Source organism: Panonychus citri, unplaced genomic scaffold (genome assembly GCF_014898815.1).
Source record: "Panonychus citri isolate SS breed McGregor unplaced genomic scaffold, ASM1489881v1 Contig00137, whole genome shotgun sequence".
In the NCBI taxonomy this organism is placed as follows: Eukaryota; Metazoa; Arthropoda; class Arachnida; order Trombidiformes; family Tetranychidae; genus Panonychus; species Panonychus citri.
This window is the reverse complement of record NW_026515542.1, coordinates 526665-553920: the sequence shown is the minus strand read 5'-3', so window position 1 is coordinate 553920 and position 27256 is coordinate 526665. Positions and strand designations below refer to the sequence as shown.

The 27256-nt window shown below is 32.2% G+C and overlaps 10 protein-coding genes across 12 annotated transcripts; 6 read left to right on the top strand and 4 right to left on the bottom strand.

Annotated features, from left to right (window-relative positions):
- Positions 1-135: 135 nt before the first annotated feature.
- LOC128392824 (trifunctional enzyme subunit beta, mitochondrial-like) lies at positions 136-2504 on the top strand. The gene is given in 8 exon segments (XM_053352902.1): positions 136-513; positions 683-870; positions 947-1134; positions 1224-1523; positions 1652-1779; positions 1877-1920; positions 1923-2203; positions 2276-2504. Coding segments are annotated over 8 exon segments (1401 nt in total). The 5' UTR covers positions 136-277; the 3' UTR covers positions 2312-2504.
- A 433-nt stretch (positions 2505-2937) lies between these two features.
- On the bottom strand, positions 2938-5911 carry LOC128392826 (orphan steroid hormone receptor 2-like). Of its 3 annotated transcripts, none has more exons than XM_053352906.1 (3): positions 5770-5911; positions 4667-5211; positions 2938-4260 (listed from the first exon to the last, which is right to left on the bottom strand). In XM_053352906.1, exons 2-3 carry the CDS (start codon positions 5178-5180, stop codon positions 3629-3631), a joined length of 1146 nt encoding a protein of 381 aa, XP_053208881.1. In that variant the 5' UTR covers positions 5181-5211; positions 5770-5911; the 3' UTR covers positions 2938-3628. The 3 variants fall into 3 exon arrangements, with proteins under 3 accessions (XP_053208881.1, XP_053208880.1, XP_053208882.1); XM_053352905.1 differs by lacking the exon at positions 5770-5911 and adding an exon at positions 5315-5528; XM_053352907.1 differs by lacking the exon at positions 5770-5911 and adding an exon at positions 5319-5528.
- A 147-nt stretch (positions 5912-6058) lies between these two features.
- On the top strand, positions 6059-7910 carry LOC128392825 (protein fuzzy homolog). Its single transcript, XM_053352903.1, has one exon. It carries the CDS (start codon positions 6269-6271, stop codon positions 7481-7483), a length of 1215 nt encoding a protein of 404 aa, XP_053208878.1. The 5' UTR covers positions 6059-6268; the 3' UTR covers positions 7484-7910.
- On the top strand, positions 7834-10270 carry LOC128392823 (NADPH:adrenodoxin oxidoreductase, mitochondrial-like). The gene is given in 7 exon segments (XM_053352901.1): positions 7834-7975; positions 8175-8398; positions 8501-8593; positions 8673-9014; positions 9077-9242; positions 9245-9267; positions 9344-10270. Coding segments are annotated over 6 exon segments (1443 nt in total). The 5' UTR covers positions 7834-7975; positions 8175-8245; the 3' UTR covers positions 10010-10270.
- A 1374-nt stretch (positions 10271-11644) lies between these two features.
- Positions 11645-13282, top strand: LOC128392819 (histone deacetylase complex subunit SAP30 homolog). Its single transcript, XM_053352898.1, has one exon. The coding sequence runs from the start codon at positions 12086-12088 to the stop codon at positions 12971-12973; it is 888 nt and encodes a 295-aa protein (XP_053208873.1). The 5' UTR covers positions 11645-12085; the 3' UTR covers positions 12974-13282.
- Positions 13283-13385: 103 nt separating this feature from the next.
- On the bottom strand, positions 13386-15128 carry LOC128392820 (splicing factor U2AF 35 kDa subunit-like). The gene is made up of 5 exons (XM_053352899.1): positions 14968-15128; positions 14438-14750; positions 14209-14342; positions 14019-14126; positions 13386-13934 (listed from the first exon to the last, which is right to left on the bottom strand). The coding sequence occupies exons 1-5, from the start codon at positions 15009-15011 to the stop codon at positions 13688-13690; spliced, it is 846 nt and encodes a 281-aa protein (XP_053208874.1). The 5' UTR covers positions 15012-15128; the 3' UTR covers positions 13386-13687.
- An 883-nt stretch (positions 15129-16011) lies between these two features.
- On the bottom strand, positions 16012-18748 carry LOC128392785 (SUMO-activating enzyme subunit 2-like). The gene is given in 3 exon segments (XM_053352862.1): positions 16012-17670; positions 17672-17810; positions 17919-18748. Coding segments are annotated over 3 exon segments (1938 nt in total). The 5' UTR covers positions 18628-18748; the 3' UTR covers positions 16012-16580.
- Positions 18749-22307: 3559 nt separating this feature from the next.
- LOC128392849 (trypsin-1-like) lies at positions 22308-23599 on the top strand. The gene is made up of 4 exons (XM_053352937.1): positions 22308-22442; positions 22528-22612; positions 22677-23089; positions 23163-23599. Exons 1-4 carry the CDS (start codon positions 22379-22381, stop codon positions 23486-23488), a joined length of 888 nt encoding a protein of 295 aa, XP_053208912.1. The 5' UTR covers positions 22308-22378; the 3' UTR covers positions 23489-23599.
- Positions 23600-23976: 377 nt separating this feature from the next.
- Positions 23977-24854, top strand: LOC128392858 (proclotting enzyme-like). The gene is made up of 3 exons (XM_053352945.1): positions 23977-24113; positions 24178-24584; positions 24652-24854. Exons 1-3 carry the CDS (start codon positions 24022-24024, stop codon positions 24837-24839), a joined length of 687 nt encoding a protein of 228 aa, XP_053208920.1. The 5' UTR covers positions 23977-24021; the 3' UTR covers positions 24840-24854.
- On the bottom strand, positions 24829-26597 carry LOC128392870 (uncharacterized). Its single transcript, XM_053352959.1, has 4 exons — positions 25502-26597; positions 25248-25424; positions 25049-25153; positions 24829-24978 (listed from the first exon to the last, which is right to left on the bottom strand). Exons 1-4 carry the CDS (start codon positions 25586-25588, stop codon positions 24913-24915), a joined length of 435 nt encoding a protein of 144 aa, XP_053208934.1. The 5' UTR covers positions 25589-26597; the 3' UTR covers positions 24829-24912.
- Between the last annotated feature and the right edge of the window lie 659 nt (positions 26598-27256).

The window sequence follows — 27256 nt, the reverse complement described above, 5'->3', positions numbered from 1 at the left end:
TAATCCAATCCAACAGGTGAGAGAAAAAAGAAAACAACTTGGCTATTTGTCGAGCAAAATTTGGAAAAGAGGTTGTTTGTTTTTCTTGTTGTCAAAGTGATTATCTGGTTTTCTTTCAAGTCTAAAGGTTGCTGATTAAATTGATTCTTATTTAATTTACTATTCATTTAACATTCTATAGTTTTATTGTCTGTTCTAAATAGAAAAACAATTTATTTCCAATTTACTCAGTTAATTGTTCCGTTTGTCAGAATTTGTTTAGTTTTCTCTGGACATTATGTTGAGATTCACTTTATCCCGATCTGTTATTCCTGTTGGTCCATTCAGGTTAACTGTTTCCTCTTGTGCCAATTTAAATGGTGCAAATGTCAACTTGCAGCAAAATCGTTGTGCTTCAACGACAAAACCAGGAAGTGATATTGTTCTTATTGATGGTGTTCGAACGCCATTTGCCGTCTCATTTACCGATTATAAGAACATGATGGCCTATGAGCTACAAAAACACGCAGTTCTGTGAGTTTCAGATTCTCTTTTTGATGTTTTCCTTTCGTTTTTCCATTGTCCTCATTGGCGATCTCCATTTTGGCATTTCTATTCTTTGCTTTTCCTCTTATTTGAATTTGGTTTGAATTTCTTAATGTGCTGATTTTGATTTTCTTTATCTATACTTATTCATTTATAGATCTTTGATTAGAAAAACTGGAGTCAATAAGGAAGACATTGAATACATTGTTTGTGGTACCGTTATCGCTGAACCTAAGACATGTAACATTGCTCGAGAAGTTGTTTTGACCGCTGGTCTACCCATGAATATACCTGCACATACCGTTACTCAAGCTTGTATTTCTGCTAATCAAGCTATAACCACAGGTTGATTACTTTTTCAAAAGGATAAGTGTTTTGTTTACCAATCAAGTTTTCAATTTTTTTTTCTCAATTTGTTTAGCTATGGGTTATATTAACAGTGGTATTGCCGATGTCGCTATTGCTGGTGGTGTTGAATATTTGACTGATGTTCCGATCCGACATAGTCGAGAGATGAGACAACTCATGTTGGCCGCTAGTAAAGTCAAGAAAACTTCACAATACTTTTCACTTTTATCCAAATTTAAGCTGAAATACTTGGCACCCGAAGTAAGGAATAGACATTAACTCTGATCTTTGAAAATTCTTCATCTTTACCAACACAAATGACTAATTATCTTTCTCTTATTCACAATTAGCTTCCTGCTATTGCCGAATTTACCACTAATGAAGTTATGGGTCATTCTGGTGATCGTTTAGCTGCTGCATTCCAAGTTTCAAGACAAGAACAAGATGAATTTGCATTCCGATCTCATTCGTCAGCTGATAAAGCTCAAAAGGCTGGTTATCTAGATGATGTTGTACCAATTAACGTGGCCAAAGGACGAGTTGAAAAAGACAATGGTATTAGAGTATCAAGCGTAAAAGATATGGCCAAATTGCGACCTGCGTTCGTTAAGCCTCATGGAACTGTTACTGCTGCTAATTCCTCGTTTTTGGTTAGTCATCCCAATCAATCAATCTTTTCTTCTCTCTCTCTCTCTCTCTCTCTCTCTCTCTCTCTCTCTCTCTCTCTCTCTTACACTGTTAAATTAATCTGCTTCTTCCGGTTCTAATTTATTTACAGACCGACGGAGCTTCTGCTTGTCTAATCATGACCGAGGCTAAAGCTAAACAATTAGGACTCAAGCCAAAAGCTTATCTGAGACAAGCAGTTTACACATCTCAAGATCCTAAAGACCAACTTCTTCTCGGGTAATTATCTACCTTAATTGTTTCTACTCTCTATCTCTATAAACAGCGAGTGACCTTCTAATTAACTAATTTTTTTCAATTTCGCTCCGCTCATCAGGCCTGCTTACTCTATACCCAAAGTTTTGGATAAATCTGGACTTTCACTCAAGATATTGATGTTTTTGAGCTTCACGAAGCTTTCGCTGGTCAAGTTTTAGCCAATCTAAAGGCCTTAGACAGTGACTTTTTCGCCAAAAACTATTTAGGTCGATCTGAAAAGGTCGGTGCTCTTCCAATGGATAAACTCAACAATTGGGGAGGCTCTTTGTCCATCGGTCATCCATTCGGTGCTACCGGCGTTCGTTTAGCAACAATGACCGCAAATCGATTAATCAAAGAAGGAGGTAAATACGGAGTCCTTGCCGCTTGTGCAGCCGGTGGATTGGTAAGTTACAATTACAATTATTCATTTATATTCTGAAAACTAATTTTCCCAATTCTTTTCTATCTTCTTCAGGGTCACGGAATGCTTATTGAACGATATCCAAATTAGAGATAATTGTTGATTACATTTAATGGATTTATACAAATTTAAACGATAATCCAAATTTCCTATCGCGAGAAAATCATTTTATATTTTTACAAGTTAATTGGAAAAATTTATCTCCATTTACAATCATCAACACATACACACTCAGGTTTCCTAAATTGAAAGTGAATTAAAAATAATTTGTCTATCCTTGGAATTCAAATTATATATTTTTCAATGTAAACAATTTATATAATTGTGTAAATTACTTGGTTGGTGCTCATCAACTGTTAGATAATATTATGTTTCTATCTAATTGATCATCGTTCAGAGTCCATAGTTTACTATTAACTATGGACTTTGAATTAACTAATAACAACTCTAACGTTCTTAATTTGCTTTCCCATTAAGATCAATATCAATCACCTTTGTTTATGGTTGATTAGTGAGATTATTTTGGTTAGTTGATTGTAAGTTTAAATTAGGTACGTTTTTAAACATCTTCGGCTTCTAAATTGTAAACAACATTTGAAAGCCAAGAAAATATCCATTTAAAAAGAGATGAGCAGGATAATCGCTTAGAACATCAATTGTGTTGGTTGAGATGAATTGTGTTGATTAAAGTAAACAATTAGATTGAGAAAAATGTATCTTGTAAGAGCAAAAAGAAACAAAATTGACTAGAGGTTTTTAATTTAAGTTGATTGACTATGAAAAAGTGTTAAAGCAAAAGTACACTGAGATATTTTCGGGTTTTTGTTTTTCGTTTGCTAAATAATATAAATTAAGTGTTTTTTTTTCTTCTTCACACTCGATTTGAAGAGAAATAATGGGGAAAAAAGATGGAGGATGCGGATGATGAGAACGATCAGGATGAGACTTTTGTAGGTTAAATTTTGAGAAAATTTGATGGTAAGAATGCAAAAGCAAGAGGCAGACAGATCATAGAGAGAGGAGAGAGAGAGAGAGTGAGTAGAGGTCAATACCAATCGAGACTTTTAAACCATAATGATGGCGAAAGATGAAGAGAGATTATATGGTCTATGGATGATGAGGATGATGTCAAAGGATGAGGTAAATGAGATAAGGAAAAGAGGAAGGAAGTTAAGTTATGTCATGTTCAGAGTGTAGAAAATGTTGCTTATGTGTGAGTGTTGGTTTTCTTGTTGGTCTTGAGATGAAAATAAAATGGTTCACGTTCCCGGTTCTAATCACCGGGAGACCGAAGGAGACGCACATAAAATGTTTTAGAATAAGAGAGAAAAAGAAAGAAAGAGAGAAAGAGAGAAAGAGAAAGGGAGAGAGAGAGAGAAGATCGTTTGAGATGTCATATTGCGAGATTCACTTAAGAGCATTTCTCAAGCTATTTTGTGCTTGCTCCAATTTCTGTTGCTCTTGAAGAAGACACTTTCTTTGGATACATTTTTTCTTTAAGGTATTGGCGCCGCCGAATTTTGGTTTATCCAGACAGTAATTGCACTTGCCACAATCTTCGACTAGACAACCAGCACATTTACGGCAGCCCCAGTTCTTTTTGCCGGTTGATCGGAGAAGAGCCAAAACTGCGGTGTTTGGTGTTGATGTTGTAGTGCGAGAAGTTTTTGATGAGGCTGTTGCTGCTGCTGCTGTTGATGATGAAGATGATGATGCGGGTGATGAAGTTAATTGTTGACCTAATATACTGCCTTTAGTTGGATCGATAAGTCCTGAATTACCATTATTGACCGGTGAATTAAGTGTTATGCTACTATTGGTGCTTATATTTGACATTGGAAGAGATGATAATTGATTTGATGAGTTTAATTCATTTGATTTGTTAGTTGATGAGTTTGGCTGACGGGTTACTAGTTGCTTACGAACTGGTCGATTGAGATTTACTATTTTCATCCTTTTCTCGTCAATCTGGTAAGTATCGATACAGGCTTGAAGGAGGCAGGCCTTACATCGAGGCGTCGCATCAAGAGGACAATTACCTATAAATAGAAAAAATAAAACCAAGAACAAGAACAAGAAGAAGAGAAATAGGGAAAATTAAAGAGAGAGAAAGAGAACATTATTAGAGAAGAGAAAATGGGAGAGTGGAGAAAGAAAGAGAGAGAGAAAGTAAAATTTGGGGGAACGGTAAAAGAGAAAGAAAGATGAGGTCGAACAAATCGATCGATATAATGGTCGAAGTAAAAACTGTAATACTAGTATAAAAATGGACTTTCTGGTGAAGGAGGAGGGAGAAGGAACTGCGAAGGATTTAAAAAGAGAGAGAAATAGAAAGAAGAAGCTCTTATGGCGAAGGTTAAAGATGGATTAGAAAAAGATGAAGAGATAGGGAGATTGAGAGAGTAAAGAAAAAAAAAGGAAAGAGAAAAGATTATGAGAACTTACCAAGATTAGGGCAACAATATTTTCGAGGTTTAATCAAAAATCTACCAAAAAATTTCGCACATCCCATACAGGTAAATTGACCATAGCGCCGTTGTACTGAGGCATAAAATTTGGTTATATGACAAACTGCACAAGTAACAAAACCACCACGGGCGTTGGAAGGAGACGTTGATCCAGTGGGTTCCATTTCTTCTGAATCATCTTCTTCTTCGTCATCAAGAGAATCTAAAGGTTCGGGTTTCGAGTGATGGTGAAGATGATGAGATGATGGATTTGTTGTTGTATTGGTTGAAGAAGGTGTTAAGGTGGTAGAAGATGGAGATTGGATAACATCAGTATCCATATGTCGAACTTGGTAATGTCGCTGAGCATCTCCAATAGAATCTGAAATGTATGCACAGATCATACACCGATAGACCATCTCGGCGATAATGATTCCATTAGAATCACAGACAAGCGATCGACAAACTTCCCTCTCATCATTGGTCATAATCATATTACTAATTTTTCTCATCGATAGTTATCAATGTGTCTATTTGTATAACCTAAAAGAGAAGAAGATAAAAGACAATCAACAGTAATAATTAATACAAATTAGAGATTAAAAAGAAGTCAAAAAAAATAGAATAATAATAAAACAAAACACACACACAGAGAATAAAAGAAGAAAACAAAACAAAAGTGAACAGGCAAATTGTAAATACGATCAAGTTGATTAGGTTTTAATCTACGAAGATGATGGACACAAGAGATGGTTAGAGAGAGAGATTCAATTATACACCTGATGAGGGCGAGAGAGAAATTGAGAGAAAATAACAGTAACTTGACCAGAAAGAAAGAGACAAAATTCTGGTTCTGGTTGTTCAATCGTAAAGCCGATCCATAGGCAACAAGAGAAAAGAAAGAATTTGAAACACCAGAGGTCGTTCGGTCTGTTTATTTTTCTCTTTTCTTTTTTTCTTATTTACTTTTAATCGATATGATGATTTGAATTTTTAGATGAAGATGGAGAATTTTGTTTAATTAAATTGACTTTGAAGAGATTTGAATTGAAAGGAAAAAGAAAAATAAGTGTAACAATTAAAAAGAGAAAAGTGAATTACCTGTTAAGAGAATTTTGTTTTGTTCTCACACCATTTGGATTCGGATTGATTGGATTCTTTTACCATTGGAAATCTTGAAATTCTGTTTTTACATCTTCATCTTTGATTTTTGTTCTTTTAATTGTCATCAATTGTTTTACTTTTAATTCACTATGTTTATTACTGTGTATTTCTAACTAATTTGTTAGAAATTTTCTCATCTGTTGTAATGTTTCACTGAACTTTTTTGTTCTCTCTTGCTCTCCTTCAGTTGAATGTCAATTTATCAGCTGGAGATTAACAGCTGATTATTTGCTTATTAATTGATGACAATTGATTGTCTTTCATTTGCCTGATTTACTTTTATTGTTATACTTTTTTCATCAAATTATCCAATTGTTCAATTGTCTATGTGCCATTAAGTACAAGTATTTTTCTTGAGAGTATTTGTCTCTCTCTCTCTCTCTCCTTTTGTTTGTGTGCCTTTTTTACCCATTAATTTATTTTCTAATCAATCATCATGTCGATCAATTTAATTGGTGTTTCGGCTTCTGGTGGTATACCCTTATTCTGTCGACAGAAGAGTTCAATCTCATCGGAAGGAATACCTTTCGTTAAAATGGCCTCACTTAATAGCGTCAATCTTTTCAGTCGACTCAATGATGCCAACCTAAGGTCTACTCTAACTGCCGATAGTTCAATCCATTGGAAAATTTATCGAGGATCAATTGTACTTATTCTGGTTACTACGGTTGACCAGGCCACTTCTTTTCGAGATATCAATTCATCAACCATGGATCGACTTCTTGATTTTATCTTTGACACAATCATCTTAACCTGTGGACTATCAAAATTAATTGAAACCAATACGGAAAGTCTTAAATCCAGTTTGAGATCATCTTTTCCTGCTATTGATTATATTCTTGATCAACTTTATTCTGGTCATAGTGTTCAATTATGTTTACAGAAATTTGAATTCATCCTTACCGAATCATGGGCCACATCTTTCATGGAACCTCTTGTGGACACCGCTGCCCGTTTGGCCTCGAGTCAATATTGCTGTTTAATTGCTCGTCGACGAATTGTTTCCGCTACAAAACATTGGTGGACCAAAATTGCTCCAACTCGAGATGCTCTTTTAATCATTAATTTGGTTAACTCATTTAATCTAAATGATTCTAGTGGCTCATCTCGAGAGGCAACAATTTACTTACCAGAAAATTGTCCCAATAATCCTGTTCGTTTGGTTGCATTTATGGTCGCACCGAAGATGATTATTGTATTTCTTTGTGGTGAATCTCCATCAACCCAACAATTAAAAGAATCAATTATCGGACCATTGCGAGAATCTCGTAAAGATCAAGAAATTTTCAAGAAAATTGTCACCGAAAAGCGAATACCTTTACACCTTGACGAGAATATAATTAACTTGGTCATCTGCCGTTCGGACAGGAATATGTTTACCCTTCTTGGCTCACTTGATTCAATTAAAGTACGCGATTTACTTAAACTAATGGAACTCTCATTAGATAGACAAAAATTATCTCACTCATCAATAATTAACAATCATCTTGATTGTTATGTTAAATTTTCTGGTTACAAAGGTTACGCTTGTGAATCAAATAATTTTAAGATTTATATTCTTTTACCATTGGAGAAACAACTTAACGACTTTAAAAGAATTGGTGAAAAAACTTTATCCCTAATTAACAAGGAGAAAAAATTGTGGCCTTAATTACCTACCGATTCGACCTAAAATCACATCAACAATTAACTCAAAATTCTGCCAATCAAATGAAAACAAACATCAATTATTCATCTAATTCATCTCAATTATACATTTGAGTGAACACAGTTAATCAGATATTATATTGATCGATTCGACCCAATCAATGGCTACAATCAATATGTAGCTCAAATGATTTTTGTAATGTATCTAACAATTAAGTTGAACAATTTGTTAATCAATTCAATGAGACTACCAGAGGGAGCCAATGGTTTACCCAAAGGCGGTTATTCAAATTTATTGGTAACCTTTTATTTCAAACCAAACACATGATTCAATTAATTTAAATTCAATTGTTTATATTTATCAATTTTAACAATTTTAATCAACTTGTGATTTAATTGGTTTCCAATAAATCAGCTTGATCGTACTACAATTAACATGATGGTCTTTTCATTTTCAAGATAAGAATCAGTTGATTGCCAAGTAACTAAGAAAAAGGTAAATATTATATTTGTTTACATCTTTAGTTTGGTAAACATTTTCAATCAATTGTCTATTTTTTGTATAAATTAAGATTTGAAATGATTTAATTGATTGAATTTCCATTTCTATTTAGAAATTAACATGATTGAAGATTAATTGTTGTTGAATTTATCTTAATAATTGATAATTGATTTTTTCTTCTTCTTATTTTCAGATTCCTTATTTGTTGTTATTGTTTTCTCCTTGTTTTGTTTTTGTTTACAATCAAATTTAAATCGTTATTAGATGATTAATCTACTTTTACCAGTTAAATCAGCTCTATTTAATTATGTTCCAATCACAACCACATTGATTAGTAAACGTTTCATTGAGACAATTAAAGTTGGTATCATTGGATCAGGACCAGCGGGGTTTTATACAGCTCAAGCTTTACTAAAGGTTAGTTAAGATTTTCCTACTGATTGGAAAAATTTATCTTCTTTTTTTTTAACTAATCAACTAATTAGATTGTTTTGTTTTGTTCTATTCTTTTTCTTCAAGGATAGTAGAATCGAAATAGACATTTATGAAAAGTATCCAGTTCCATTTGGACTAATAAGATTTGGAGTAGCTCCAGATCATCAATCAGTAAAGGTGATTCATTTTGATGGAAAAATTAAATTTCTGATTGATTTTCATTCATTGGATTAATTTTCTTTTTTTTTCTATCTAGAATGTAATCAATTCTTTTACCAATACTGCTCTTCAGAGTAGAGTTTCATTCTATGGTAATATAAACATTGGTCAAGATGTGACTTTACAACAATTACTTAAATCATACAATGCAATTGTCCTTTGTTATGGAGCAACTGAAGATCGTAAATTAAATATTAAAGGAGAGCAATTGATTAATGTATTACCTGCAAGACGATTCGTTGGATGGTACAATGGTATTCCCCAGGATTCTGACCTAAATCCTTTCTTACAGACTGAAGATGTTGTCATAATAGGCCATGGAAATGTCGCTCTAGATTGTGCGAGAATTTTACTCTCACCCGTTGATGAAAATTTAAAGGTTTAAATTGAGTTTCTCGTTAAGAAATAATCAATTAATCGAAATGTTTTTTTCCTCTCCAGAATACTGATATTACAAGTCATGCATTAGCTGCCCTGAGGGAAAGTAAAGTAAAAAGAGTCTATCTTGTTGGAAGACGAGGACCACTTCAAGTGTCTTTTACCATCAAAGAATTAAGAGAATTAACTAAATTACCTAATTGTGATACTGTTGTTTTCTCTGAGGACTTTAAAACATTACACCAGAAATTATTGTAATTAGAAGATCAAATCGATTCGACATTTGTAATAACTGATTGTTTGCTCTCTCTCTCTCTATCTCCCTTTTAGGAAAAACTTCCTCGTCCAAGGAAACGATTAACTGAATTAATGGCGTCTTTAGCTAATGATAAACAATTAACGAACAATTCGAAGCGATGTGTCCTCATGTTTTGTCGATCACCTCTTGAAATTATCGGTAATAAGTCAGGCCAAGTTTCGTCTGTTAATTTTGGTGTTAACGAATTGAAACCATCCGGAGACGATGTAAAAGCCGTTTTAACCGATGAACGAGAGATCATAAATTGTGGCCTATTTTTGCGAAGTATCGGTTATCGGGCTATTTCCATTGATGAAAGTATACCTTTGGATGAGAAAACGGGAGTAATAAGTAATACGAACGGCAAAGTTACCGGTTTCGATTTTGGTCTTTACTGTAGTGGTTGGGCCGCTACTGGAGCAACGGGAGTGATTCTAGGTACTATGAGTTCGAGCTTTGAGATTGGTGAACATATTTTAAATGATTTAAAATCAAATGAATCACAATTAACTGAAAAACCAGGAGCGAATGAAATAATTCCCCATCTTAAATCAAACGGAGTAAAAGTTGTTACCTTTAGTGATTGGCAACGAATCGATGAATTGGAAAAAAGTTTAGGTTCAAATTTAGGTAAACCAAGAGAGAAATTAATTAATCAACAAGAGATGATCAAAGCAATTGTCGACGATAAAAAGTGAAACACTTGGATCACAATCAACTAATTGTTACTACTATTGGTATCTTTTTCCTTCCGAGACAATTTCAATTGGGAATGATAATAATACATTTTATCCAATATTAATTTCAAATTTAATGACAATATAAGACTACGATCAGTTAATTGTTCAAATTTGCGAGTAAAATATTAAAGGTACAAAAAATTGGAATAACAATCAACGAATCAATTGTTACCAATTGTCCATTTCTAAATTACAATTAAATCCAACGGTTAAATTTTATTTCCTTCTAAAGATTATTTCAAATGAATTTGTTTTATGATTGATGTCCAATTAACTAATTATTCAAGTTGATTATTTGTTAAAATCGTTAATCAGTCAATCTTTTAATCAACAAATCAGACATTTCAATCATTTTTTGTCTATTTTAAGTTTTATTTCAAACTGAATTTAATATAATTTGGTGGATGAACAATTATAATAATGATTGATTGTGATACGATGATTATAATAATTTACTTGAATGTCCAACGCAATTGAATTTTGTTTTTCATTGTCAATGGACATTGTTAATTGTTTGCTTGGTTTACTTTATGATTAACATTGACATTGATTTACAAAAAACGTGAGATTTAACAATGAAAATTAAAGTTGTTAATTATATTCCGGTTAATTGAATCAACTGAAAACTAAATCGTCAATGTCAATGTTAATCAAATGTTCAAACTCACGAGTTTTTTTTTCATAATTGTCTAAAAGTACAATTTTGATAATTGATGAATTAAATGATAACCATTGATCAGAATCGATCAGTTAATTGAATCGTAAACAAATAACAATCAAAGAAATGATATAAATAAGATGAGAAGAGACTTAAACATTAACAATTAACTTCCGAGACCTTTACTGATAACATTTAACATCTAGATATCTAAATCTCTTTAAATTGTGTTAATCATGTTCAATTATATCCATTTGATTATCGTTCTAATTGTTACAATTTGTAGTGTTTTTGGTGAAAGAAGATTTCAAGATATCGAATATATTATTCAGAATGATCTAAATTCAACAGTCGCCGAAGCAAAAGGAGATAATTTGATTGGTGTTCTCTCCGAATTGGAAAAGTATCTGGCAATTGTTGGAAGACCAAGGTAAGCAATTAACAATTAACAATTTAATTCTCCCTTCTCGATTGAAAATCTAACAATCAAACTAATAACTTATGACCATAATTACTATTGTGCAAAAATAGATTTGGTCGAAGTATGAATCGTAACAATGGACGAAAAGTGGATTCAATGGGTTGTATTAAATTGTGTGAACAAATATTCACCTGAGAAACTGAAGAAACAAAACAAAATTAACTTAATTGTAACTAAATTATCGAGATTATTTATCATGTTAACCTGATTAACTTTGTTCTCATCTTCAAAGCCAACTGATTACTTCGTTATTCTTGTTAATTGTTTGCCCAATATTCTTAAATTGAGATGAAAAATTTTTATCAAACCTCAACAAGTAAACAATTACTTTAATTGTCGAACAATAATAATTGTAATAATAATAATTAAAAAGATTTTTATCGAAAAAAAATTAAAGAAAATGAATTAGTCTTATTTTCGGTCAATAGATGTCACTGTTGTTGCGAAGCAGCTGTTGGTTGGTTAATATTTTTTTCTCATTCATGGTAACTCGGGTTAAGAACAATGAATTAATTGTTTTCTAATTGATTTTATTTTGTGAATGATTAATTTTTACAATAACCATTTACATCTGATCATCTCATCTTTAATCTCAACTAATCCTAAGTGGAGGTTATTTTATTTTCCCTTTATAAAAAGTTAATCATCTGAAAGAGCAAAATATTCACTTTATTGGTTTGGTTTTTTCTCTTTCAACTTTTTTCTCTTTTTTTTGTTGTATTGTGATTGTTAAATTCAATTAATTTACACTTAATTGGAATCATTTGTTTCTCTATTTTCGACCCTGAATTTTTCATTAACTTATCGGTGATCTAATTTAAACTTTGGTTTCTTTTTAATTGTTTTGCCCCGTTCGAGAGAGAGAGAGAAAAAATAGAAAGAGAACTCACCAAGTATGTATGATCCACACAGTAAAACGGACGATTCAAGGGACAGTAAATTGGCCTCTTTCGCTAGTCCCGGTTCTGCTTTTTCATCTTCCTTTAATCTTTCATCTACAAACAGTCACCAATTATGTTGTTTAACTGAAGATGGTTCTCGGTGTAATCGAGTTGCTGGTAATGCTTCATATTCTAAACGAATACAGAGAACAGTTCAACAAAAGAAATTACGTTTAAGTATAGACAATTCTGCTCGCCATGTTTATATTTGTGACCATCATAAGAATATGATTCAAAGTATTCGTAGCTGTGTAAGGAGAAGAAGAAAAGATTCTTGTGAAGATGAGAATGGAACCAATTCAAATGATGGTTATTCCTCATTCGTGGACAACAGAGGCAATTTAATCAATCAAACAAACGTTTCTGGTCCTGCCAATGGTTCAGCTTCATTTGCTAGTGGTAGTGGTATTGGTGGTGGTTGGTTCTGTGTTTCTGGTGTTGGTGTTGGTGTTGGTGGTGGTGGTGGTGGTGGTGGTATTGCCAGTGGAATAGGATCAAGTAATACTGGAAGTGGTGTTGGCAGAAATGATTTATCATCAAATAATAATCCATCTAATGAAGATCTTCCTCAAGTGGACCTTTCAACCCTTCAAATGAATACCTTGAGAAGATACAAACGACACTATCGAGTTCAAACACGACCTGGAATCAATAAATCATCATTGGCAGATACTCTTCTTAATCATTTTAAAACAATTCCCATCGATGAAAAAGAAGCCATTACTTATTTTATCTACATGGTTAAATGCAATCGAAACAAAATAGATCAAAATAAAGGCTTAACAACATCTAATTCTGGTTTACCCTATTCGAGTGGTTTAATTGATCATCACAACACTTGATGAAAATAGGAGAAGAAGAAGAAAAATTAACGAGAAAAAAAGGACTAAATCAATTCAATGTATATTATTAATCCATCAAGACGACAATTAGTGACACTCTCATCTCTGATTGTTTTTCCTTCTGATTCTTCATTTTTTTTTCTATCATCACTTTTATCGAAATTTATTTATTACTATCTCATTTTTTTTTCTCTTCCTATTTCCATATGTTTACAATTCTAGCATTGATCAGAACTCATAATTAATTATTCTGTCGACTATTAAAGTTTCATCAATGAGAAAAGAAACTAATCATTGTACCATTTAATTTTCGCCATCAAATTTATAATCTTCATTTGGTGATTTACTTTACGTTTTCAATTGAATTACAATTCTAATTGTTGGTCTTTTTGTTTGGTAGATCAATTGTTGATACAATTTATTAATTACATCTGATGATGTCAAGTTTATTTTGTTTTGTTTTTCCATTGATTGGTAATGATTTTTGTTTTTAGTAGAGCAAAAAGTTGATCACAAAAAAAGATTTAGATTTAATAAAATATGATGGATGCTAGGATTGGATGAGAATTGATTTATTGATGGTTTCGCTTTGGTGCCTAATTGAATTTTGGTGACAATGAATTTTTGTTGGCGTGTTGGTGGTTTGGTGGTTTTTGTTTTCAATCGTGATTGGCGTGATTATGGCTCGAGAACCTGTGCAATTAGTTGGATAAATTAACGATGTTTTCGATCTCTATCACGGCTTCTTTCACGACGTTCTCGACTTTTAGATCGGTTACGGCTTCTTGATCTTCTCTCTCTTTCTTTGGACTTATTACGATCGCGACTTCGAGATCTAATTCTTTCACGACTGTGTGATGATTTACGTTCACGTTTTCTGGAACCACTATCTCGGCTTCTAGATCTTCCTCGATCTCGACCTCCTCTTCCTCGCTCACGGCTACCTGATCTTGATCGTGATCTGAACAACAAAAAATAAACAAACAAAAAGATTAGAATGAGAAATAGAAAAATTAACAAAATGGTCAAGTTAATTTTCGCTTACCTGTAACTTCTTGCGGTTCCTCGTCTTCTACCAAATAATTGGCGTCTAAGATCACGAGAAATTGGCTTCAAATGCATAAAATTACAAAAGCCACTACGAGTACATTCACTAAGATTAAGAAAGATAATAATGTAAATAACATGATGATTAAATTGATTCTTAAATTGAACCATGTGGTATTGAAATTTACCCCATTTCATATTGCCGACAACATGCTTCTCGAAAATCAGTGACTGGAGACAATTCGGCATAAATTGGTCGTCCAGCAAACCAGCGATTATTTAAATCTCTGACAGCTTTATCAGCATCTTCTTCTCGTCGAAACTGATAAAAATAGAATAGAAGAAAAAAAAATAACCAAGATTAGAGAAAAATTAACTTAAATAGGAAATGGAGAACAAGATATGGACCATCTTTACCTTAACATATACATTTCCAACTAAATGATCACCTAGATTGTCACAGATATTCATTTCTTCAATCTCACCATATTTATCTTCCAATTCAACAAAAACATCTTCAAAAAAGTCATCAAAATGTTTCTGATCTTCCTCTTCAGTCATGGTGGGCTTTCCAGTAGAATTACCTTCCAAGGAATGAGCAGCATTTCTAGGATTTTGATACAAATTTTGTAGTAAAATTGTTTGACTGAATGTTGGCTTATTATGGATACGAGAACAGCGATTCCCATGTCGACAAGCACCGATTTTAAAAAAGAAGCTACAATTGACTCTAGAAGAGAAACAAAGACAAAAGAAAAACAAAGAATCATAAAAATCAAGCCAATACTCACAAATGACAGTTAATTGTCGACAAAAATGTGATTGAAACCATTTAAAAAACTCATTTGCCGCTAATGGCTACCAAAAGAAATGGAAACTAAGTAAAAACCATAATCATAACCACAAAGAAAACATCTTGTAGATCAAATATCAATCGTAATACTCACTTGTCTTTTTCTGTTCCAAAAATTGAGGCCAAATATTCAGCCATTTTAATTGACAATAATTTACTGATCACCAATCAATTAATTAGAATTAACAAAACAAAAGAAACAACCAAATTTTCATCAACACAAAAACAAATTCATTCCCAAATCAAAAAATCCAAGGGACTGTTGATAAATTTACATGTTCTTTGTACAGAAAAAAAATTCTAACTCAAATTAAATTGAATCGAATTAAATTTAACCACAATTAAGAGGAGAAAATTGTGCAATCTGAAATTCTCAAATAGATGGAAATAATTAATTAGTCAAAATTGATGGAAGAGCAAAAAGTCTAAGTATTAGAATAGAAAAAAAATGGAAAATTGATTTAGATCGATGATCAATGATTTCGAATTGATTGTTTGCTTGATCTTCAAGACAATTGATACAATTAAATTATCCAAAGCTAAATAATCCTTTTGATTATTATTCTTTGAGGAAAAGAATATTATTTGTTGGTTTTCACGATTAGAATAACAATTAGTCTAATTGTATTTGGAAATCATGGGACCGATCACTTGGTTGAAGATTAACTTAATTCTTGTGGAAATTTTTTTAATTCTGATAATTGTTTTCTTCGTGATGATGTCAACTGATACAATTGTTGATAAAGTGTTCGCTGGTATATTAGCTACAATGTCCATGTTGAATACGATGGGAATTACTCTTGAAAATCGTCAATTAATGAAACGCGTTTATAACTTCAGGTTATTCATGTTAATCATGTTCGTCGTTTATTTTGGTATCGTGATTATGACCTTAGTTAAAAGCCCAATTCAAGTGGAGTAACTGATTTAAAGGGATTGGGTGATGAGTTAATTAAGGCTGGTTTTGTGTGTGTCATGTTCACATTCTGGATCGGGATGAGTAAACAATTAATGAACAAACTTCCGATGACTAGATTAACAGCTCCGTCGAGTAGTCCAGCTATTCAATTGCCGATTGTGAATCCACCGCCACCACCGACTGATCCGCTTATTGATGATGATGATAATTAAGGTGAGATTTGGTTGATTATCGAAACAGATTAAACAATTTATTTGCGAAAAAATTGCCTTTTTTTGACAGAGAATGTGTAATATAAATTTTGTATTACATTGAGTTTGTAGGTGAATTTGTATTTTAACAGAGAGAGAAAGAGAGAGAGAATTACAAAGTTTCAAATGAATTAGAGCAAAAATATTGGAATTACAAATTTGCCTGAGAGGTAATTAATTGATTGTGAATGGTTGTAATGAGATGAGAGTAAATGTTTGGTTTGAAATAGGAAGAGAGATAGAGAGGAGAAAATGATAATTGGGAACTTTGCCTGGTAATTGTTACACTTAGAAACTTAATTGTTATGCAATTTTTGCTTTTTCTTTCATTTTTTCAGACAAATTTTCATCACAAGGAAAAAAAATGATGAGCAACGAGAATCTAATTTGCTTGGAGTGAGAAATGCAAAGTTCATGTACATGAATCGAGGTGTTTATATACCAAGTGCCAAAAGGAATTGGAGAAATGTTTTTGTTTTGTTTGTAATTAATGAATAGTGGACAATTGAAGCTTCGATTGGGGTGACCAATGAGTATTTAAACTTTCAATTTTTTCTTAGCACCAGGTACTTCAATTATATCATCAGTCTCAACATCTAATTTACGTTTCTCATTTGGACTTGGATCCACGATACAAATATCACCCTCATCATCATCGACGTCGTTTCCATTGTCACAAATTAATTCAACTGCTGAGTTACCATTTTCTGCTCCATTGTCTGTAATCATTTCTTCATTTTTATCATCATCTTCCTTTTCTATGGTACCATTATTTGTTTTTCCTTCGTTAATTATTTTCATTTTGTAAAAACGTTCACCGTTTTCTGCTTTATCAATTTTACCATCTAAAAGGTTAATTATAATTGAATGATTTTGTAACAAATCGTATACACGAAGTCTTTGTTTATGGTGAACTTGGGCATATTTGTTCAGGGGTTTCCTTTTAGATTCGGCTTTATCTTCATCATCTGCATCTTCAGCGCTCCAAATGATCGTTGGTTGACCTTCAATTTGAACATCAGGACAGACAAAGTTAAACACTTTGATAATTATCTGTTCCAAGAAATCATTCATTGTTGTTTCATTCAGATCAAGGGTCAATTCAATCTCAGGTATTCGACCGGTGTTACAAACCAAACAATTTGGATTAGGTTCAAATAGTTCATAGGCTGAGATAAGATTCCGAGCATTGAGTCCTACTTTGCGAAGATAAATACATTTACAAGCTTCTTTACATTTTTGGTCGATTTCTTTTTGGTCACTTGGGTCATTTACTTGATCCATTTTACGAATAAGGTGAACAAGTTGTAAGGTAATTAATCCACCAACAATTGAATTAGTTGATGATATAGCGGGAATAATATTTCCAGCCATTGATTTTACATCGAAACGTGATTTTCTTTCAATACCAAAACAATGAGATCTAAGGTTAGCCACACTGGTTACAAAGTCTAATGCTTCATCGTCATCTTTATCCCAGACTAGGTATCCCTCAGAACTTAACCTTTTCTTTAATATTGAAATACTTTTGTCAAATTTCTCGTAACACTCTGTAAGTGACCAAATTTTTTGATCTTTTAAACTTTCACCATTAACTGGAACATCACCATTTGTGGTAGTTAAACTGCCGATTCTCCCAGAGTTTACTCATTTTAAGTAGATATTCTATGTCAACTTTAAATAGCTTGTCAAATAATAATTTAGAATCATAGTTGTTGGATGTTGCCCATTCTCGAGTTGAAGGTTTTTTCTCGGTAGTTGATTCATCTACAAATAGAAATGAGAGAGAAGTAAGAGAGAAAAGAAAATTAAATGGAAAGCTCATAGAGAGATAACAAAAGGTGAAACAACAATGAAAAGAAATAGGAAACTTACTTGAATTACTATTACTTGTCATACCTAATTCAGGATCATTCATGTCAGGACTAACATCATTGTCAGCATCTTCTTCACCAAATAGTTGAGCGAATAAATGTTTTCCCCAGACAATACAGTGGATAGGAAGGGAAGGTGTATTACGAATAGTACAAGAGGCAAAAGTTTTCTGCTCTTGTCTTGGTCCATCACACTCGTAACAAGCGCTGACATCACGTTTAATTAATGTTACCTGACCCATGTAACCTTCTGAACCTGATTCGATAAGAGGTACATTAGCTGCTAAACACATCCTGTTAACATGACTTCTAGCTGCTCTATTGTCCAGTGCATTGACCACCACCTTAAAGCTTTTGAAAAAGTCAACATCATATTCAGGAGACATAATTGAATTATGAAGAGCAGTGATGTTTAAATTTGAATGGAAGGCAAAATTGGCTTTAGAAACACCGGCAGCAACCAAAGATTTAGATTTACCAACATGATTCTTATTGAAAAGAAATTGTCGGTTAAGATTTGAAATCTCAATTGTATCTAAATCAATTAAAGTTAACTGGGTGAAACCCAAAAGAACAACATTCTTTATAATCTCAACACCAATTCCACCACTACCAACAATAAGTATTTTACTTTTCGCAATTGAATCAACCAATGTTACATTATTCAGTAAAGATGATAAAACCTTATAATGGTCACCAAGTGAATCCATTGTTACACAATTTATTAGAGAAATAAAAATTAGTCCAAAGGTTTAGTTAACTGAATTAAGAAAAAAAAAGTAATTAAACAACAAACAACAATTAACAATTCTGGTGCCGAAAATTAGAGCCAATGGAAAGTTAGCTGAGAATTTTATTCTTCTATTCAACTAACTCAGTCTATCGGCTTAATGGTCAGAATGGAAAAAAAGAAAGAGAAAACAAAGAGACGGAGAGAAATAGATGAGCCAATATGGTTCTCCAGTCGGTTAGCTGTTCGACGCGGCGATAGATCTGCTGCCCTCTGTTGTTCAGAAAAAGAGGAGAATTTTTATGAGCGGTAAGTATAAACTTTGTGAACTTTCAGTTCTTTTCAATTAAAAATTGGATCACAATTGAGAAGGAATTTATTAATTGAATTAATTAGTCTTTATTAGGTAATTGTGAATTATCTAATAGATACTGTTTAATTGGAAAACTATATACTCTTCTCAATGTCTGTTCAGTTCTTGTATCATTCTGTTAATAAGGTGAGCAGTTAATTAACTGTTACAATTATGATTGCAAATCGTGATTGTTACTATTTATTTTCAGGTCAAACATTGTTATCCATAAATTAATTTCAAATCAAAGTGTTGATTGTAAATCATTTATGAACTAAAATAAGCCAATGGATAATTTAACCTTCCATAGGAAGAGAGAGAGAGAGAGAGACCAAGATACAAATAGAAAAATAAAAATAGATTTCATTTTGATTGTGATTCTAATTATGAATGATGATATTGAGAATCAGTGAAAAAAGTTGTTATCAGCATTGAGTAACAATTAATTCAATTAGCAAGGATACACTTTTTATTATAATTCATTTCATTTCATAATCAATCAGTTCAGTTGAACAATCCGTTCAACAATCAATTCGAGGACATTGTAGGCTTTAAATTAATTAAATCAACTCGCACTTTAACTTTTCCACTCTTTCTTTTAGCATCATAATTATCATCATCATCATGATAATAATCATCTCCACCTAATAAATTGTTGAACTAATCATTACGAATCAATCATTGAACAGTTTCATTTCAATCTTGTTTAACTCAATTTTAACTTTTTCACTTCTGTTTAACATTAAAAAACAAAGTTAAATTCAATTTAATGTTTTAAAAGTGATCATCATAATTTTGAACATTAATTTATCTTAATTAAGGATATTGTAATCAAATCAACAAGTTAATTTTGTTTTTCTTTGCTATCGAAATTATCGGATTGTTCAATTTCACCGGATTCATTGAAAAAAAGTCTCTTTTTGATAATTAAAGTGAAGTGAACATTATATTTGTGCAATTAGTTAATCATGGAGAAATTAACAATCTATGAATTAATTTTCACAGCATTTATGTCATTTAATTTAAGAATCGCCACTAATTTTCATAAGGTAATCAGATCACTTCTTAATAAGGTTACCTGTTCAGTTGAAATGCCCTGACGATTGATCAACAACAATCAATTCTAATTGTTGGCAATTCTTCATAATAAATTATAAATATTCTTTTACTTAAATTTCATGATAAAAATTTATCGAAAATAACAATTTAACAAAATAAACTAATTTACACAAATTTACGGTAATTATTAATCTCTATTCAAATGTAATGTAACAAAACGTATTCAGAACCGATTAAAGTTCCAGTTATGATACAATCAAACTTAAGAAATTGTTTGAATCATTTTATTTACTTTTATCAAGTTAAAAATAAAATAAACTATAAAATCAAAATATCGATGAATATCAAAACAGCAAAGTTCTATTTTTCGAGTTCGAAAATAAAAGATATCTCGAGGTTAATTCTACGGTCTTCGATCGTAGAGAACTAATGTCCAAAATGGTGAGCTTAATGTGACCTCAAATCTTTTGACATCCAAGGCCAATTAAATGAAAAGATGGAAGAATAATTTGTTTATTTGACCGGAAAATAATAAAAAAGTTCGAACCGGATGTTAGGAGGTCATCTTCGATGAGATTATGATGAACACTGAACCTATGATTCGCTCGAAATGACCTACACGATTAAGCGATCGGACCATTTTCGTATGGAGTTTTTAACAACTTGATCAATCTTTTTAATAAGATTGCGAATTCAAAATCAACAATATTATTCAATTATCGGATTTAAAATTCTATTCCCATTCATACCTCAACTTTTTATGCAACAATTAATAATTCTGATTCATTAATAGACACCAATCAAATCTACTAATAGATATAGAAATTAATTATATGAATTGTTGAAAAAATTCAACGAAACTTTGTCATAATTTAACGTTTGCACAAACCTCATTAATAGTTTTCATCTATTAACTAGCTACTTAATTGCCATAACTTAACAATTAGCAAATTTTGGTGTGTAAATTTTGCTGAGCAATTAAAAAAAACAATTCAATAATCAAGAATTTCAATGAGAGCCAATTGTCATGGATCGAATTGTATTTGATAACAATTTAAAAACAACATAAAATATTAATTGATTTCATGATAATAAATTGTGCTGGTTTAATTAACGGTGAATTGTTTTTTCATTAACAATGCAAACATATACTTTTATCATTGAATCAAGAATTGAATCAAAATCAAAGGTTGATAATATCATCACCATGATATTAATACCAGTGAGCATTATCCATTTGCTAATTGTAATTGTATTCAAATTGTTAATCTGATTAATTTCTGAATGTTTCAAGACTTACCTGCGATAATTATTGTTGATTTTGTTTCTGATGATTTTCGGGAGAAAGTTATTGGTGAATTTTTTTACAAATTTAGTTACGAAAATGAAAACTTTATAACCTTAATTAGGCTCGAAAATATTAATAATAATTAAAAGTTTCTGTTTTTCCACCCAAATTTAGTATCAGTTGGAATTGAATACGTAAGCATTCAAATACGTTAGAGTTTGAGGTTAATCAATTATTTTACATTTAATAGTAACTAACGTCTTCCAACAATCTGCTTAATTGTTTCGATCAGTTTCTGATCGCCTGAATGATTGTCACTTTTATTGAACGACGATTGTTATCCATTGATGATTTGAATTATTACACCTGAGGAAAATGATAGATGTATTTTTATAACAATTAACCGTAATTTATTGATGAAACTGTTTGAAGTTGATTAAAATCATCATCGGGGACAATCATCCTTTTGATGGATAAGTGTTAATTTGTTAACAATTGAATTTCAATCAATTTGCTTGTTTGATTGTTACTAATTGCAAGAATAAGAAACATTTCACAATCAATAAAGTGTCAATCGATTTGGATAATTATTTTGTCTAATTAGTTTAGCGAAAACATAATTGTGCTCATTGATATAATAATATGATAAACTTACTTCAAATCATCAGATAAATTCAATGAATATCAAACTCATTATTAACTATAATTATCACAATTGATTAAGATGAATGATTTACTTATTAATACAAAGCTTGTTCGGATCAATAATGATGGGGTATTGATTGAAAATATCCATAGTTGATTTATCTTAATCATTTCTTAAAGCTTTAGATGAATTAAAATCAGGATTGAAGAAAACAAAAGTCCTAGAAGTTGATTGAAATGTCAATCGTCAATCAAATTAAGATGAACATCTTGTTGAACGTGGAAGCAAGAAAAACGAGTATAAAAAGTTGATCATTAGCGAAATCAGAGTCATTCGTTAATTAGATTAAGTTTCTATCTTCTGATTAATTCAATTCTATCGTAATCATGAGAGTCTTTCTCTTAGCCTGTGTTTTCCTCGTCGCCGCTGTTAACTTCTCACTCGCTTGCGGTAAGTGAACATTATTCGATTATCCACGACATTACTTCGAACCTAACCTTGCTTTTCTCTTTCTCTCTTCGTCTTTCATGGATAGAGTGTGGTATGGAAGGTTCAGCTGGTCGAATCTACAAAGGAAGTAAAGTTCGAGCCCACAAATATCCTTGGTTAGCTCACATTCGGTGAGTTTTGTTTATGAGATTCTTTTTTCTTTTCGCTAATCGTATCTCAATCATACTTTTTTAGATCATACCCTAACCGAGACTCTTTAGGATACGCTCAATGTGGTGGTTCTTTGATCGATGAACAACACATCGCCACTGCCGCTCATTGTGTTGTCGACGATGATGGTTCAACTTCCGATCCTTCAAATATTGATGTTTTCCTTGGTAAAGTTATGGCTTTCTCAGAAGAAAATGCCGCTATTTCCGTCTCAGAAATCTGGGTTGACCCTGAATACAATCAAAAAAGATTTGACAACGATTTCGCCATCTTGACCCTTTCCAAGCCTGTTAAATTCACTCAACAAATTTCTCCAGTCTGTTTACCAAAGAGCGAAGCTGGTTTATCCAATCTCACCGTCGCCGGATGGGGAACCACTTCCGCTAACTCTGATTCAAGTGACGATCTCTTGGAAGTCGATGTTTCCTACTTGACCCGTAAGTAGACGATTAATAATTTTTGAACTGAATGAAAGTTTTACACGATTTTCTTTTCTAAATCACTTTTAAGATGACCAATGTGTCGACATTAAGACCGATTTCTTCTTCAAACAATATGATATTCCTCTATCAATGAAGGGAGAAGTTGGACTTCAAACAATCCCTGAGACCCACATGTGTGCCATCAACAAACAAACCAAGGGTGACGCTTGTTCTGGCGATTCTGGTGGACCACTCATGCACAAGAGTAACGGTTTATATCACCTCATGGGTGTTGTTTCTGGTTCATGGACTGAATGTGGTGAAAGTGCCGATACCGCTGGTCTTTACACTCGAACCCTTTACTACCAAGACACCATCAAGAGCATCGCTCCAAACGCTTGCTGGAAGGACTAAGGGATTAAATCTATTCCGAATATTAATATTTATGTTTCTAATTAGATTGCATTAAAAAAGTTAATCATCTTGTATGATTAAAAAATAAAAATTTCCAGTAGATCTCGAGAACATTATTTAATTGTGATTTTAAAGTTTTGTTGTTTAGCCGTTTTGATTCCCATTTATGTCAATGATAATTATCATCATTTCATTGTTTAAAAGCAAGATGGTGGTTATAAGTCATATAAGGACGAATGAAAAGACAATGTGAACAGTTGTCTAAATGGGTGAAAGTTAATTGTTATCGAGTCATAAATGATTTGATTTGACGAAAATGGGAAGGCTTGAGATTGATCTTCAATGACTACACAAATCGTATTTTCTATTGAAGTATAAGAAGAATGATTTGAACAATTATTATAAGAATAAAACAAATAGTCAGAGAGAATGATGCTAATTGTCAATCAAATTAAGATGAACATATTTGACGGACGTGGCTGCAAAATTATCATAAAAGTAATTTTACTTTTCTCTTTCTCTCTTCGTCTTTCATGGACAGAGTGAGTATGGAAGGTTCAGCTGGTCGAATCTACAAAGGAAGTAAAGTTCGAGCCCACAAATACCCTTGGTTAGCTCACATTCGGTGAGTTTTGTTTATGAGATTCTTTTCTCTTTTCGCTAATCGTATCTCAATCATACTTTTTTAGATCGTACGTCAGCCGAAACGCTGGATCATTCGCTCAATGTGGTGGTTCTTTGATCGATGAACAACACATCGCCACTGCCGCTCATTGTGTTGTCAGCGATGATGGTTCACCTTTCGATGTCTCCAATGTTTTCCTTGGAAAAGTCAAGGCTTTCTCTGAATACTCTCAAATCAGCTCAGTCTCAGAAATCTGGGTTGACCCTAACTACAATCGAAAGGATCTTTCCAACGATTTCGCCATCTTGACCCTCTCAAAGCCTGTTAAATTCACTCAACAAATTTCTCCAGTCTGTTTACCAAAGAGCGAATCTGGTTTATCCAAACTCACCGTCTCCGGATGGGGAACCACTTCCGCTAACTCTGAATCAAGTGACACTCTCTTAGAAGTCGATGTTTCATTCTTGACCCGTAAGTCAATAGTCAGTTAATAATTGAAATTGAATGAAATTTTACACATTTATCTTTTCACAATTAGGAGACCAATGTAACGACATTAAGACCGACTACTTTTTTAAACAAAATGGTATTCCTCTATCAATGAAGGTGATCCCTGAAGTGCCTGAGACCCACATTTGCGCCATCAACCAAAAATCCAACAATTTACTAATTACTGACATTTCAACCGATGACAATGTTTTTCAAAATAACATAGAAGTGATATAAAAAATTTATTTCGTCAATTTTATACAATCAGTTTGATGATTCGCCTTCTTAAACTTAGTTAATTGTTCACAATTCACCTTAATAAAATTGAGAAATAACCATGAGCTGCATGAACGAAGGAGTTTAGTAATGCAAATATCTAAACGAGAAGACAGAGAAACCAAATGATATCAATTAAAATGGTTAAATTGCCTAAACAATTAACTTACCGCTGCAAATAGATAAGTTGTATCTTCATTGTAATTCAGCCATGAGAACGACCATGAACTAATGGCCAGGTACATGAACATTGATATAATATGATAAACATACTCCTGAATCATCAGATAAATTCAATGATTATTCAACTCACAGTTAAACTTAAATTGTTACAATTGATTAAATTAAGATTGGACATCTAATACTTACAATGCTAGTTTGGACCAATAGTGATGAAGTATTGGTTGAAAATAGACAACAAATTAGCATAATTGTGATCGTGTACAATTGGATCCAGTTAATTGCGTAAAGAAATAAATATTGATTTGTAACATAAAACAATTGATATTTTGGTGACAACAAACTGATTGAAATCAATGCAAATATCTGAAAGTAAAAAAAAGAAATCAAGTTAATTGTAACAATTTAGAGACATTCGATAACAGTTGATTAGATTAACTTACTATTATGATCACTTTAGAAATACACAATTTAGATTTAAGGTAATCAGTGTTGAGACTTAAGAATGAAGAGTTTTGTTCACTATTCATGTTGATTGAATTCGATGAGTTGAATAAGATCAAAAGAACTTTCGAAAATAAATTCACAACAACTGAATCAAAGAAATTAAAAATCCAGAGACTAAATTGTAGTCTAGCTAGAATCCAAGCTAAGCCTTCGATTGTTACAATTAAATTGACAATTGAGTGTTTATTTTATATATTAGATTGTTCTCGAAGGCGTATTTATTGAGCTGGTCGAAAAAAAAGAATCAATTTCTGATTAGTGATCTAATCAAGCCCGAATTTGGTAACAATTAAAGTATTTTCATATCTCCCTCATAGACCTCTAACATTAAACTTTAAGTGATAGAAAATGGCTTAATGAAATAATGCTCACCAAATTTGGTCTTGATCACTAATTAAATAGATAATTTTAATCACATTGTTTGAAAATTAAATGAGTAAAATTGATTAGTCTCAATCATCTCTAATCTATTATCAGATCAATGATTTATCTCATCTCAATAACAGTAAATACTTTTTCATTTTTGTCTTTGGAATAGAAAAAGTTAAACCAATTTGGAATGAGCGAGATCGCTCTTGGTATGGAAACAATTTCGCTCTCGATATGGCCAACAGTCGATTGGAACTTACTCTCTATTCATTGATTTCACTAGATAAAGCGCTAATATGAACCAAAATGGTTCTCTTGCGATAATTAGAGATTGAAGAGCGTTTTTTTCGACATTGGCTAAGTATAAATTCATATAAGCACTAAAGCAACAAAACGACTTCAAGTTTCGATTGTGGACTTGGTGATTTCCATCAAAAATTTCGAATATTTTATTTGCTTTGTCATTTATTGGATCTAAAAATAGCAGAAAAGTATGAGCATCAACAGTTCATCAGTTCGCTGGTCTATTCAAGTTCAAGTCCTCCGGGTGCACGCGGCCACGTTGAGACAATTGAATTAGATTAAATTACGGATCATTCAATGAATCAGTTTAATCACTTTGCTTATTTTCCAATCCTAACAAATTTAATTGTTTACAATTTACTCTGATTTGTATGATGAGAATGAAAAAAACCCATGAGCTGCATGAACAAGTGAATTGATAAAGGCGAATATCTAATCACAATTAAATACAGAAAAAGAAATTGAATTAATTAATCTGATCACAATATCTAAACAATCAACTTACTGCTGCAATTTTATAAGCTGTCATGTCAGTGTCGGTCAATTTTGATACTGACCACAGGCCAGTAACCAGATACATGATCATTGAGATGAAATGATAAACATAATCCTAATTTATTAATAACAATCAAAGTCCAAAGAAACAATTAACTCTCATAATCAACTTATACCAAACGTTGTTAATTAAATCTTGACCACTCATAATATTTGAAGTGGTCACTCAAGAGATTTACTTACAAAGTTAATTTGGGTCAAAAGTGATGAAGTATTGGCTGAAAATAGACAACAAATTAGCATAATTGTGATTGTGTAAAATTGGATCCAGTTAATTGCGTAAAGAAACAAATAACGATTCGTAACGAAAAAGAAATGAGATCTTGGTGACAACAGAATAATTGAAATCAATGCAAGTAGCTGAAAGTAAAAAAAACAAAGAAATCAAGTTAATTGTAACAATTTAGACACAGTTGATTATTAATATCCAATCAACTCACACTTATGATCAATTTGCAAATGCC

Excerpts from the sequence above, each read along its gene's own strand:
- LOC128392826 (XM_053352906.1), bottom strand. The coding sequence starts at position 5,180 with ATGAGAAAAATTAGTAATATGATTATGACCAATGATGAGAGGGAAGTT. Across the intron at positions 4,261-4,666 it reads ATATTGTTGCCCTAATCTTG|GTAATTGTCCTCTTGATGCG; the intron begins GTAAGTTCTCAT and ends TTCTATTTATAG.
- LOC128392849 (XM_053352937.1), top strand. The coding sequence starts at position 22,379 with ATGAGAGTCTTTCTCTTAGCCTGTGTTTTCCTCGTCGCCGCTGTTAAC. Across the intron at positions 22,443-22,527 it reads TAACTTCTCACTCGCTTGCG|AGTGTGGTATGGAAGGTTCA; the intron begins GTAAGTGAACAT and ends TTTCATGGATAG. Across the intron at positions 23,090-23,162 it reads CGATGTTTCCTACTTGACCC|ATGACCAATGTGTCGACATT; the intron begins GTAAGTAGACGA and ends ATCACTTTTAAG.
- LOC128392870 (XM_053352959.1), bottom strand. The coding sequence starts at position 25,588 with ATGAATAGTGAACAAAACTCTTCATTCTTAAGTCTCAACACTGATTAC. Across the intron at positions 25,425-25,501 it reads TTTCTAAAGTGATCATAATA|ATATTTGCATTGATTTCAAT; the intron begins GTAAGTTAATCT and ends TTTTACTTTCAG. Across the intron at positions 25,154-25,247 it reads TATTGGTCCAAACTAGCATT|GAGTATGTTTATCATATTAT; the intron begins GTAAGTATTAGA and ends CTGATGATTCAG.
- LOC128392825 (XM_053352903.1), top strand. The coding sequence starts at position 6,269 with ATGTCGATCAATTTAATTGGTGTTTCGGCTTCTGGTGGTATACCCTTA.
- LOC128392820 (XM_053352899.1), bottom strand. The coding sequence starts at position 15,011 with ATGGCTGAATATTTGGCCTCAATTTTTGGAACAGAAAAAGACAA. Across the intron at positions 14,751-14,967 it reads TTTGGAACAGAAAAAGACAA|AGTCAATTGTAGCTTCTTTT; the intron begins GTGAGTATTACG and ends TTTCTCTTCTAG. Across the intron at positions 13,935-14,018 it reads GGAACCGCAAGAAGTTACAG|ATCACGATCAAGATCAGGTA; the intron begins GTAAGCGAAAAT and ends TTTGTTGTTCAG.
- LOC128392819 (XM_053352898.1), top strand. The coding sequence starts at position 12,086 with ATGTATGATCCACACAGTAAAACGGACGATTCAAGGGACAGTAAATTG.
- LOC128392858 (XM_053352945.1), top strand. The coding sequence starts at position 24,022 with ATGGACAGAGTGAGTATGGAAGGTTCAGCTGGTCGAATCTACAAAGGA. Across the intron at positions 24,114-24,177 it reads CCTTGGTTAGCTCACATTCG|ATCGTACGTCAGCCGAAACG; the intron begins GTGAGTTTTGTT and ends ATACTTTTTTAG. Across the intron at positions 24,585-24,651 it reads CGATGTTTCATTCTTGACCC|GAGACCAATGTAACGACATT; the intron begins GTAAGTCAATAG and ends TTTCACAATTAG.